Source organism: Triplophysa dalaica, chromosome 11 (assembly GCF_015846415.1).
Source record: "Triplophysa dalaica isolate WHDGS20190420 chromosome 11, ASM1584641v1, whole genome shotgun sequence".
NCBI classification, from domain to species: domain Eukaryota; kingdom Metazoa; phylum Chordata; class Actinopteri; order Cypriniformes; family Nemacheilidae; genus Triplophysa; species Triplophysa dalaica.
In genome coordinates, this window is record NC_079552.1 from 17,047,574 (window position 1) to 17,060,957 (window position 13,384).

General features: G+C 36.6%; 3 protein-coding genes across 4 annotated transcripts in view; 2 read left to right on the forward strand and 1 right to left on the reverse strand.

Moving 5' to 3' along the window:
* The first annotated feature begins 1,392 nt into the window (after window positions 1-1,392).
* Window positions 1,393-9,572, forward strand: prop1 (PROP paired-like homeobox 1). 2 transcript variants are annotated; one of them, XM_056760320.1, is made up of 4 exons: window positions 1,393-1,588; window positions 6,573-6,794; window positions 8,132-8,358; window positions 8,668-9,572. In XM_056760320.1, exons 2-4 carry the CDS (start codon window positions 6,725-6,727, stop codon window positions 9,058-9,060), a joined length of 690 nt encoding a protein of 229 aa, XP_056616298.1. In that variant the 5' UTR covers window positions 1,393-1,588; window positions 6,573-6,724; the 3' UTR covers window positions 9,061-9,572. The 2 variants fall into 2 exon arrangements, with proteins under 2 accessions (XP_056616298.1, XP_056616299.1); XM_056760321.1 differs by lacking the exon at window positions 1,393-1,588 and having other exon boundaries at window positions 5,481-6,794.
* Window positions 9,573-10,447: 875 nt separating this feature from the next.
* Window positions 10,448-12,688, reverse strand: mcfd2 (multiple coagulation factor deficiency 2, ER cargo receptor complex subunit). Its single transcript, XM_056760322.1, has 4 exons — window positions 12,554-12,688; window positions 11,868-12,038; window positions 11,421-11,580; window positions 10,448-11,287 (listed from the first exon to the last, which is right to left on the reverse strand). Exons 2-4 carry the CDS (start codon window positions 12,032-12,034, stop codon window positions 11,156-11,158), a joined length of 459 nt encoding a protein of 152 aa, XP_056616300.1. The 5' UTR covers window positions 12,035-12,038; window positions 12,554-12,688; the 3' UTR covers window positions 10,448-11,155.
* Window positions 12,689-13,084: 396 nt separating this feature from the next.
* ttc7a (tetratricopeptide repeat domain 7A) overlaps window positions 13,085-13,384 on the forward strand; it is a 34,986-nt gene continuing 34,686 nt past the window's right edge. The window contains exon 1 of the mRNA XM_056760319.1: window positions 13,085-13,148. The gene's annotated coding sequence lies outside the window, so the exon portion shown is untranslated. The remainder of the gene's footprint in view (window positions 13,149-13,384) is intronic.

Below are 13,384 nucleotides of genomic sequence, written 5' to 3' on the forward strand. Positions count from 1 at the left end.
TTGAATAAGCTTTTCTGCGTCAGAAACACATAGAATATTTCATAAATTGGCAACATTTCAATGTGGAGGAAGGCTGCTTTTGTGACATTTAAGATTGTGATTTCTTTAACTGTATTTGTTGGAGTAAATGTGCAGCCTTCAATTTGTAGGTTATAATCTGAAATATGTTGTGTACTTGTCTTTGGTCTGATTAGTAATATTTCTGAAAAAAAATGAAAAAAATGTAGGGCGGGGCTTTATTTTGCCCTTCTCTTTTTAAGTGGTTTGTTGCTAGTTGAGCTTGGTGAGGAGGGCTAAAAACGCCTGGCCATTGGACAGTCAGTTTAGTCCGACCTCTTTAATGATGCTTACATCGTGTGGTGGAGAGTTGTTGTTGAAAGGAGGAGCTTGATGTTTTTAATTAAAGATTACAAGTGCAAATGAATTAAAAAATAATAACGGTGATAAATCATTTATAATAATCACTACAACACTGTGTAAAACCTGTTTAATTTCATGGTGACTTTAAAACAAGGGTGAGTAAAAATGCCATATTATGTAGAGGTGACCTATCCCTTTAATCTTTTCATTTGGCTCATAATAAAACAGGTGTAAAAAATCACATAAACGTTCATTTTAGGAGAAACCCAAGCCACATCAAGGGACAAGAATATCTCTGATACTTTTGGGTGGTCTCTGATGACTCGGACCACTAACCAACCACACAGAAAACCTCCAATGTGCTAAAAATCACTCAGAAAACCTTTTAAACCGCATAGCAACGCCCTGGCAACCACCCAGAAACACCCTACCACCGAGGCAGTGACTTCGGTAAACACTGCTAACATTTTATTCACAAATGTTAAAACTGGTTTACTATCTCCCCCTTTCTCTCCCCCGTTTTATTTCGGAAAATGTCAGAAAACGAGCCTGAGCTGGCGTGGCTTCGCAAATTGTTGGCAAGTTTGTCTGGCTGGGTAAATTTGCAGAGGTGTTGTCTGAATGCCTGCGAGCGACAGCGCGGTGTCCCATTTCTAGCAGCTCTTTCTGAGATCCACTGAAACCACCTGCGTCTCCCCTCACTTGCCAGACAGACACGGAGATACACTTCAGAGGTCAAGACCACTGGGAAGGGTTAAAATTCCACCGTCCCACTCGCCTTTCGCGTCCCAGACATAAGAGTTTGCACATCACTAGCGAAACCTCAGCAGACTATACATCTGCTTTCCCTCTCGCGCCTGGAGAAGTGTATACTGTGTGGGAGGGGGAACGGCAGACAGCTGGATAATTGCCTGCGTTGCTGCACTGGGAGCAGCTTTATAAGCTAATAAAGCCCTCCTTTATAGATATAAACCTGTTTATTATCGCCCCGGTCTCCATTGATAAAACTTTCGCTTTCACCTTTCACACGAGCATGGGTTCTCATACACACACGGTTGGAAACGTCTGGAAAGAAATATAATGCTAATTGTTGACAAGACGCAAATGTGTCTGATGCAGTTTCAACATCTCTGTCTGATCATTGACGTGTTTCATGAAGACCATGTGTGTGAGACTGCACGAAAATGACATTTTTAAGAAACCGCAGAAACAACTGTAATCAGTTAGGGTGAGTCAATCTCTATTGAGTTAACAATGCACTGAATCATTTTTGTATAGTTTTTGCTGGCCAATACTGCAGTGGTTTTGGATGTTATACAGTGACACCTATTGGCGTGGATGTGGTGTCACGCAAAGCAAAGGTTTTTTCGGTTACCCAAGCCAAATCAGAAATTCAGTGTATTTGTTGATTATAAGTAATTCATTCCACAAGAAAATGTGTTGTAATAGGGAGTTACAGTGTAGTATTTGACTAGTCATTTCACCTCAACATGAAGGACATTCTTCATTTTCATTTTGTTGTGTTTATTCAGTTCGAGTATATTTTAAGTATGTTTAATAGTATGTACACTGATATCAGCGTGCCGGTTGTATACTTGTACAGTAAGTGTACTATTTTAAAGGGGGATTAAACAGTGCATTCTGGCTTCTCGTGCTTAACAGGGTGAGCTTGTCAAATAGCAAATTGGACGTATGAAGTGGTATTTTTGTGCTCGATACACTCCCCCAAGGTTCGTATAGGTTTCTGAAAGGTTTTTTTGAACATGAAATTACGTTACAACATTTCTTAGTCCCTTATTGGGCAATTCGCCTGGAAAAGCATGCCCACGTGTCAACCATCGAGAGCAGGAGAAAGAGCATTCCCATTTTGTTGGTAATTGGCGTGTGTATGCATAATGTAAACAACACAAACTTGTAGTGAATCAGCAGTAATGCAGGGGTAATGCAATGCTGCATTGTATGCTAGTGCTTTAGTTAGAAATAATCATGTAGCTGTGCTTTATAAATGTGATCAAACTAAATATTCTTTGAAGATACTAAGTATGCAATACTACTCTATGGGTACTCAAGATTGATATGAGATTGGCAGAAACTGTGTGTTACATTTGCTTTAGTACTGATTGGGAATAAATCAGGGGGACTAAAAAGTGGAACCAAATTGGCCTACTTTTGAGATAATAAAAGTATACTGTAGCTCTAAATATACTTAAGTGTAACAGAGTCAACTTTGAGAATGCAGCTAGTTTGCATCTACGTTTTTGATTTGTACTGCAACTATAGTATGTGAACTGTATGACGTGCATAGTTTACTAGTCCCATTCTTGTTCCTAATCAAAGTATACTCTCGGTAAACGACTTGTTTAGTAGGTGTAAACTGCATGTATACTTGTACATTTTTTTACTATTTAGATATAATTTATATATTCTATTGTATAAAAACTTGTTTATAAGGCAGATATTAAAACTGTGATAAAAGTATTAAATAGTCTCTCAATCGAAAAAGTAAACACAACCACAAGCCAAGTTTTCATAACGAATACTCCATTTTGCTTTTAAGTATTATAAAGATGAGTTCAATTATAGGCCAAATTTATTTAGATATTTCTGTCAGTATAATTCAAGTACACAAGCATTATTTTAAGCATATTTCTGGGAAATATATTAAAAGTAAACAAAAAGTATACTTTAATATTTTAGTTTAAAGAAATATACAAATACTAATGAACTTTTTTTGAAAGGGCTGTCATGCATACTGTTGGGTAAACTGCTTTTTATATGAGTCATATATTCTCAAAACAGTGTAGCCTATTTTTTATATATATGTTAAAAATACTGTTTTAAACTCTAAAATCTATTTAGTTTTTCTTGTACATAATACGTTTTCTGAAATAAGAGGAACTGCATTATGCTAGCAGCCAAGATCATGGTTTCAACTTTCATGGGTTCACTTTGGATAAAATAATCTGCCAAATATGTAAAAATGATTGCTGTCAAATCCAATGTCAACGTTAACGAATTAACGCATGTGATAATTTTGATTCAGATTAACGTGTTAAAAATATTTAACGTAATTAATTCTGCATCCGTTTGTTCTGTAGTGCATTATACATGTAAAGGCTTTAAATCACTTAAGCGCGATTTAAACTAGTTGCCTTGATTTTCATTTATAGACAGCTTCTTGCCATGGGACAGGGCCAAACGTGACTTGTGTCACTCACGTCTGGTGTATACAGTCACGGGCTAAAGGCTTTATCAGTTGATATCTGTCACTAGTGTTAATCAAAGAACAAAAGAAAAGAGGATTTCAGTGTGTTTTGTTGCTTTAATGTGAATTCTCTGTATTTCATTTCAAGACTTTAAAGAGAACTTCATTCAATTTCTGTATATTTCTACCTGTTAGACATGAAAGCTCTCAATTATACTGCTGAATGGCTATAATTAATGTTAAAATAAATAAAAAATAAAAAAGTGACATCAGTTCTAAAATCAGAATGTTGGCCTTTATTCAAAAAAATATACTGTTAAAGAAATCTCCTGTTTCTACATTCATTTGAAGATTAAATGTGAAATTATATGAATTTAAAAGTATAATTAAAAACATTCATTTTATGTGTGAATAATCATGATTAATCACAGAAAAAAATGACATTTTTTTAATCTATTGACATCACTAATTTAAATATAGTTTGCAATTACATGTATAAAAATAATGATGTATTCCTCATATTTCCTAAATATATACATGTTTGTTTATAAATATACACAGACACCACACACACATATATCACACTATATAACACAAACATAAACATTTATTTTGGAATCAGTTAATCACGAATAATCAGTTTGACAACACAAGTAAAAAAGTAAAAATGCATGCAAAAATGTGGTGACAACAGAAATTAATTAGATCGTGAAAATTGAACATTACAATCATTATTTAGTCAGGGGGTTGCATGAAAAATTATTTCAATTATGAGCAGAATGGAAAGTTGTTCAGAGGAGAATTCATATTATAAAATAAAAAAGGTATTATTCACAATTGCATAGATAAACAGTTCACATTAAGAAAATAATTAGGGTCGATTTAAATTTCACGTTGATGTGGGAAAAACAGTGAGAAGCCATAGCTTTTACCATACTAAAAGGAACATAGATCAATCTTTGTTCCCATCACATTATTGTATGTGGGTGTGCACACGCATCCAGGCATATGCAGGCCACCAAGCAGGACAGAGTGTTGGGTTACATTCCTTCCATAAGGGCGGAGGTCTGACCAGGCAGGTCACTCCTGGTTCAATCCCAGCAAACCGGGAGGTCTTCAATAGTTACCATCTTCAATAGATGCAATTTTGTGTGTACACGCATTCTGGTGTGTTTGTGAATGTGAACAACTCTATGAATGTGAGTCTGCACTCTATAGTTGCAGTTATATTGAGAACCTCCTCCCAGTTCTGTATTGGGTTTAGTCTGAGTCAGAATTCCTCAAACTTTTGGAAATTCCCAAAGGTCTTGGGGGGGCAAGCTAACCGCAGCGTTCCGGGTCTACGCAGAGTTTGGCTGGTCCCCTTGATTCTTCAGTGCTGGGAACGGGCCCTCGGGCTGACCCTGCCTACTCATACACACCCATCTGCTTCCTTTCTTTCGGAGACTGAAGCACTCGAAAACCCTCACAGACGTCAGCCATTACTAAAATCATACTGCTGTAATTGTAAAGTGCTCATGAATATAACCCAGCTAACAGGGCATATTCTCAGAACTTTGAATGAACGCTCAAAGCTAACAAAAAAAACATTGTTCGATTGCTAAAATGTAAGGGTTAGATACATTTTTTGTTATTCTTACATTGTTCGTGGAATGTTTAAAAGCATTCAGAAGTCACGTTTTCATAACTAATTGGAAATGTTTTCAAAACATTCGAACATTAGTTTAAAAGGCGATTTGGAAATATCAACAATGCGTTTGAGTTTCACAACAAACCAGTACAGTGAGTTTCATCATAATAAGGGCTGTGTTGAATTTTAGTGTTTACATTAAACTTGAACAAACTTCTCCGTTGGCTAATCGATTTAGATAGATGGATTATAATGTTTTATGCTTGGCACAAATGAAGCGCAGAACATAACCTGATGAGCTCCATTCAGCTGTGATCTATGGTGATGGCAGCAGCAACTGTTCGATGTAGGTCATTAATTCACAGGGAATCGGCTGGAATGCAGAGTTACTCAAGAAGAATCTGCTGGTTTTGTGCCGGCCTGGTCACACATTCATTATACTTTTGACCTCAAGTGCATATCAAAGATACAGAATAAGAATAAGATGAGTGAATAACATGTGATCCAAATTTTTCTTTTCCCCAAATTGACAAAATCATTTTAAGAGAACAGGCAGATCCTGGCAGCCCGGGTCTCATTGACTGTAGAGTCTCTCAAGCTCATGTAAGTCACCCACTAGCAAAAATGACGGTTATGCTCATCATATAGCTCTAAAGACCTTCTCTATGGTGCTACAGAACCTATACGAATCATTAACATTACAAGAACATTAAAGGGTAGTTCACCCAAAAATTTTAATTCTGTCATTATTTATAGTTTTTTCCAAACTTTTACATTTCTTTGTTTGGTTGAACATGAAGAAAGATATTTTGAAGAATGTTAGCAACTGACTACCATAGCAGAACAAATTATTCTATTTGTAGAAAGCATTTAGAAGAATTTAGGAAAACAAACTCATTATAATGGAAGTCAGTGGTGCCCCAGAAATCTCAATTGCTAACATTCTTTCAAGTATCTTTCTTTGCCCTCAGCCGAACAAAGACATTTAAACAGTTTGGCTTGAGGTTGAGTAATTCATAACAGAACAACTGAAGTCTACAGAACCCTTTAGGTGTGTGAATATGTCTGTGGGTGCCCTGTGATGGACTGGTCATCTATCGAGGATGTACCCTGTCTATGGCCCAAGATGTTGGGATAGGCTCAAAGATAGTTTGTTGAATGGATTGATGTTCTATAAGTGTGGTTAGACTTTATCCTCTTGTTTGTACTTCTTCTGTTTTCACTCCCCCTGGTGTTAGAAGCAGTATATTACATTTTTTCTTGCAATTCCAAGCTACATCATTTTACAAAATGTTACTTTTTAAGATTCATAGGAACATTTTTACAGCATTATGTCAGGAGAACTATATACTAAATACTTTTGTTCATAAAATGTAGCACGTGGATGTTTTGTTGGGCTTCAGCATCACTGTGAATGGTGAGAGGTGTGACTGCTCTGTGATGTCACACTGCATAAATGTGAAAAAGCAAAGCTCTGTCAGGACGGAGGTCAAACCTGAAACCTGTCTGAAGCCCGGAGAGAGTTTGCGATGGACACTGCCAAACCTCAGCCACAGTTTACTGAAACTTACTCTGAAGTCACAGTCAGTTCAAGTGCAGGTAAGATTTTTATATTTCTGAGGCCTATAGAAACATTACTTTTACACCTGTTCTTATTAGAACATTGTTCATCATTATGTTGATTGTTCACCTAAAAATAAAAAAGCTGTCATCATTTGTTCACCCTTATGTTATCTGAAAACTTTCTTTCTTCTGCAAAAGTAAATATTTTGAGAAATGTCTCTGAATCCATTCAATGGAAGTCAATAGGGGCCAATGTTGTTTCATGTTGTTTCAAACATTCTTCAAAATTCTTTAATTTGTGTTCTTCTGACGTCGTAAAGGTTTGAAATGAAATGAGGGTGAATGAATGATGAACAATCCCTAGCGATGTCCTAAAATTAAGAAAACCATAAACATGAATTTATATTTTTTTCTTTTTTTAACATTTTGTATTTAATATTTTTTTATAGAATGTGTGAATAAATTCTGACAGTCTCTCACAAATGTTGCACTTAAAGTCTGATTTATACAATTAACAAAGTGAAACATTGTTAAAGGGATACTTCAACCCAAGAGTGAAAATTCTGTCATAATTTTCTCACCTTTGAGTTGTTCCAAATCTGTATAAATGTCTTTGTTCTGATTAACACAGAGAACGATATTTGGAAGAATGCTTGTAACCAAACAGAGCCCCCCCATTGACTCCCATAGTAGGAAAAGAAGCTGTATCATTTTTTGTTTGTTTGTTCTGATGAACACATAAGACGACATTTTGAAGAATGTCTGAGGCAGAAACAGTTCTGGGGCACTTTAGTAAATGGTGGGCAAAATCTGTCCGGTTATATGCATTCGTCCAAATATCTTTCTCTGTGTTCAGCAGAACAAAGACATATATACAGATTTGGAACAATTTAAAGGCGAGTAAATGATTTTCATTTTTGTCTGAAGTATCCCTTTAAGGTGACATATTTTAGTTTTTCGTTATACATGACAAAAACTCATTACAGGTAAGAATCATAAGCTTCCTCTCTTTACCCCCCACACTAACATTGTGAATAGCTCCTGAAACCAAGTCCCACAATTTGACAAATTAGTCACTTTTTTTGCCATTGTCTGTCCAAAGCTCAACATAATCCTTAGGGTCTTGGCATGTCTCTCTCTCACGATATTAAGTTTAGGTGGCAAAGCTTTCTGTCTTTTTAGTTCCTGGACCATTGTTTGGAAGCATTGAGTCTCTTAATTCCTTCGACTTTAGCAAACATCATTCGAAAGATGTGAAATTACTTGTAACCAGAGAGACCTTGTTTATAAAACTCTTTCAGTGAGGAACATCTTTAAGAATGACAAAGAAGTCTATTCATAATGAATTGACTATGTTACTTCATTGGATGCAGATGTTCAGAATCGTCCAAGGAAAGATTCAGGGACATCAGAGAATGCCAGGGGTGGAGGTGGACGAGCAAGAACATACCCCTCACCGTCCCGTAGACGACACAGAACGACCTTCAGCAGTGAACAACTGGAACAGCTGGAATTTGCTTTCAGACAGAACCACTATCCTGATATCTACTACAGAGAAGAGCTGGCCAGAGCAACCAAACTCAATGAGGCTCGCATTCAGGTAAAAGGGTTTGTAATGAATTTTGACATCTCCGTGACAGATAGAAAAAAATATTTAAAGTCAATTTATTTTTAAGAGCCCTCAAGACACCATTACAAACATGAATTACAACAATAAAATATGTACATTACCTACTTTTAAATTCTTGCTAATGGAAAAAAGATGCTTTTAAGGTCCAGATGCTGTGGTTATTTAATCTACCAGCGGGGGCTAAAAACCCAGACTAACCAGCCAAACCTTGACCCCCTTCTAAAATCACTTTTGCTGACTCAAGGCTAGTGCAACCTGCCAGCTTTTCTCTCCCTGCAGGTCTGGTTCCAGAACCGCCGTGCCAAGCAGCGGAAGCAGGATCGAATCATCCAGAAAGCGCTGCCGGTTGGCATGATGCCGGGACGCAGGCCTCTCTTTGGCACCGTCTGCGTGTCTTCCTCTGCCGTGGGACGGCAGTACAAGTGCCCTCATTCCCTGCCACACATACCTCGATTCTCCGCAGTGCTGCCCCCTGGAGGATATCCAACATATTCATCTGCCAACACTCATTTCTCCTGTTCTCCCGGCCCTGCTCCATCACAGGGCACCAGACAGCCTGATGACTGGTTCAACCAACTTCGTAACATAGGACCATCCACCGGTCTGCCTCCCACCTCAATGCTTTCTCTGGGTTCTGTATCTGGATTGGAACCGACTAGTCACTGGACCTAAAGAAAACAGCAGCGGAGAAACATAAGCGACCATTTCAAAGATCATTTCAAAAAGTTCTGAATTGACTCTTTATAGGTATGTGTTTAGGTAAAATTATTATTTGTGATTTAATTTGTGAAACACTTACAAATTTTCTCAAATTTTAAATAAATATCTTGTTTTTATTTGCATCCATGTACAGAACATGAAAACTGGAGAATCAAAATAACAGATAAAATGCTCTGTATTTTTTCAGACCTCAAATACTGCAACGTTCATATTCACTTTCAAGCAATACAACAGTTATATTTGTAGCCTACATGAATTTAGGAAAAAGTAAAAAAAACAAATTATGTGACAACTCGGATTTTATGAGTTTTCATGTGTCTTCATGTGCTCTCTTAATTTTTTTCCAAAGCTATATGTCTGACTCTTTTGTGAGATTCTGATTGTTCCGCAGGAGATCACTTTTTTGCATATTCCGTTTTGTAGAAATTACACAAAGGTAAAAATAAAATCAATTTTGTAAGATTGACATGTTCTTTATTATAGCTGCAAACACACAAATTGTTTTTCAGTTATTGCTGTATTGACCTGGACAAAATAAAATAATGTAAATAGATTACCCATCCAAATCAAAAAGCATTGCATCTCTTCAGTACATTGAGCAACTCATTTACATTGCAAACACCAAAACTAACACACAATGGAGCATGTGTTCAGTCTACATTTCTGTTCAAAGTCATCAAGTCATAACTTTGGTAGAAATATTTTAACAATTGTTTATGTTAAAGAAAAGATGTAGATATTTTATGACACAGTATGACACAAATAGTCACAATGTTTACATTCAGTCTCTATAGGGAAAACTCTTTTTTATCTTTAGAAAGACATTTTTATTTCTGCATTAGAAATTGTTACACCAACTTTTCAATTAACCTAAATAGCTAATTAAAACAATACAATGCATTTTGAATATGGGCATTGATTACAATAATACTTCTGTCTTTTATTACTTCTAAAATCAAGCAAAGTAACATTTGGGGATGCTCCGATACCATTTTTTAAATACAAAGTTCGAGTACTGATATGTTTTTTTTCTGGTTCACACAGCCTGTACTTAAAATATAGTTTTTTAGTGCGGTACCAATTTTCAAAGCACGACACACTGACAATATTAACTCAAGTCACAAACCTCAAAACACATTGTGAAAAAAGACAATTTGATGTGCATGTCACAAACTTTCAAAGCACACATTTCAGTTAGTTCTGTGAGGTATGTCACGTGAGGTTTCGGTCTTTGGTATTGGTATATCTATATGAGTACGAGTACATGAGCACATGAGCTTGGTATCGGGCCCGATGCCGATTCTGGTATCGGTACATCCCTAGTAACATTCAGATCACAAACATTTTTTAATGTGCTTTGGACTGACAGTAAAAACAGGCACTGGGCAGTTATTTTTAAAACTGGTAGATCTTATAAACTGCCCATGTGCAGTGCTCTTATCAAGCATCTTATTCTATCATCACGTTTGTTAAATCCCATTTTCTACTCAAAACAAGGGAAGTTTTAAACAGTGTTGATGCTGTTTCTTTTTCCATACACTGAAAGTGAATGATATCTTCCTGTTTAACAGCTCTTTTGAAAGTGACGTGGGTTTAAACCTTTGACAAAAATCCCATTTTATTTTAAATTGAAGTCAATTTTCTAATCCCAGTAAAACTGATTTTCAGAAAAAGCAAGCTGTCAATCATCTCCCGCTTTTTTATAGCCATTTGCCTTCACTGCAAAAAGAATTTATTCAGTAACAAAAGTAACAACATCATATACGGTTGTTTACAGTGGATTAATTTGGCAGTTTATGCATCACATTCTAACAAGAGATGTACAGATGGGTGGGTGCAACACTATAAATATTGTACTGATTGCTAAAACCCACACATCTCATGCCAAATGACCCTCACCATTTAATTCTACACATTTTATACTGGTCATTAACGGAACATGAATATACTGCTCCTGTGAAATGTCACACACACGGATGGATGCGAGGTGGATCTGTACATCAGAGGTATTCTGCATTCACAGTGTGGCAGTGCATTCCTTCTTCATTTATTCCAAAGACCTTGCGAACTCTGCATAGTCAATGTAGCCATCATTGTTTTTGTCATCATCCCTGAGGACATCATCAATAAGGTTGATGAGATCCTCTTCCTTCATTGGCTGGCCATCATCTCCTCTTTCCTATAAAAGTATATTACATCTGTTGTCATAGCTGTGATGACTTTATTAGTAACAAGATTGAATAGGTGTGTCCAAATGTGTCTGTTTGTGTACAAAGCATCAGATCCAATCAGAGGTGATAGAAACAACACACCTCCTTATGCACATGTGTAATGGCAGTAGCTAGCTCAAGTCCGTCCAGCAGATTGTTGCCATCATAGTCGTGCATCTTAAAGTAGTGAAGCTGCAGTTCATGAGGTGACATGTCAGACTCTGGTTTTTCAATCACTCCTTCTAAGTGCTCCATGATGTGACTGGAATGAAAAGGAATTAGCGAAAGACTGATCTATTGGCCAAGATTGTTAATCTTACAACATTTATCCAATTTGAGATTATTAGTATTGTCCGATAACTGACCACAATGGCTTTGAAGGATAATACACAAATTGTCTTACTTCCTAAACATTTTTGTCTACTTTGAGTTTGTTACTTGTATACTATACACTGTACACAAACGTTTAAATTCAGCAATGACCTGTACATCATATTAAAATGTAATTAGTTAATTAGATGGATATAGTGAATATAGAAAATGACTGACTCTTTATCCTGAACCATGTTCCTGTCCAGTCGGGTGATTGGTGGGTGCACTTGGTTTGATCCAGCTGGTTCTCCATGTTGTCCACCATGCGCCCAAACAGACAAAATGCAGCTGGACCAGAGCAGGAGCCAGCCCCATAATCTCAGATGTCCTCCCTGAAATCTCATTACACTGAAATTACAGTTAAACATTAAAAATACAATGAATGACAGTTCCCATTTAGTATAGCATATGGTTGGTTTGATATGGACAAGCCTATACGTACCATACGCTTTAAGAATCGTAACCAAATATAAAACAATTAAATGTATATAATGAAAAAAGTCCATATCTATAGATATACAGACAATATGGATATAATCTGATGTTATTGATGATTGGGCTAATGCCTGCCATCTGGATGAACTTGAACTAACATGCAGACGTCAAAAGACATCGAAAAGAGGAACAATGACAAAACTGTTTGCATAAAAGGTGAAATATAACCACTGTTTAAAGCTGTAAGTTATATGAATATTTATGAATATTATAACATTACTGTAAGTTCAGTTAGACGTTTAGGGCAAGATACCCAAGATAGATAAGTAAGTTAACGTTACGTTAGAGGTACACTCTTTCGCGTTTGAGTAACAAGATTGAAAAACACATATTCTGCAACAATAAAACAACAGTGCAAAATTGCTCACCAGCTATGAAACAAAATTGATGGGTCAATTGTCGTACTATTTGCTCAGACACAGTTCAGTTATGATGAACTCCTGCTGGTGTTTACTCAGCGCCGCTGTTTCTGACCGCGTTCGCTTGCCGTAGCTGCCTTTCACCTCATGGACACGACAGCTAAATCCTGATTGGATGCCACAGTTTTTATTGGAGTTGCACTTGTTTGCCTTTTTAAAATGTATTTTTATGTATTTATTGAAAACAAATACAACACAGCTAAACGTTATAAATGTACACAAATATTAAATTAACAAAAATCACAATGCATTTTGAGATGTTTTGAAACAACAACCGTGTCCACGTAAGATTATTTAACGTAAACACAAAAACACCAGAAGGGTATCAGCGCACAGAAATGTACATTTTAACGCATACAATAAAAAGGCTGGACACGACAGCTGAATGCTGATTGGATTTGAGTAATGCGTCAGAGTCTAGTGCATTAATCTTATACAGTCTATGGCTTTAATCCACACGTGCAGTCTACAGCATGAATGAGCGCAGTTTCAGTAATGAAGATGATGGTTTTATGTCGTCCAGTTAATACTTCGCCGAGATCAGGTGCATGGAAAACCTCTGCAGAGACGATGACACGGCCAAATCTTTTTTTCGACGGCTGGAGGTTCAGTTTACAGTGTTTTGCGTTGTGAATGTCGTAGAAATTTGAGGATAGCAATTAGATTTGCTCGTGATGCGTCCTAGTAACTATAGCATTTAGTAATGTATGTACAGTAGGCCTAGTTTAGTAACTGTAAAGTATATAAGGAATGGGACGGGAGGATCATTTTTGTGTGTAT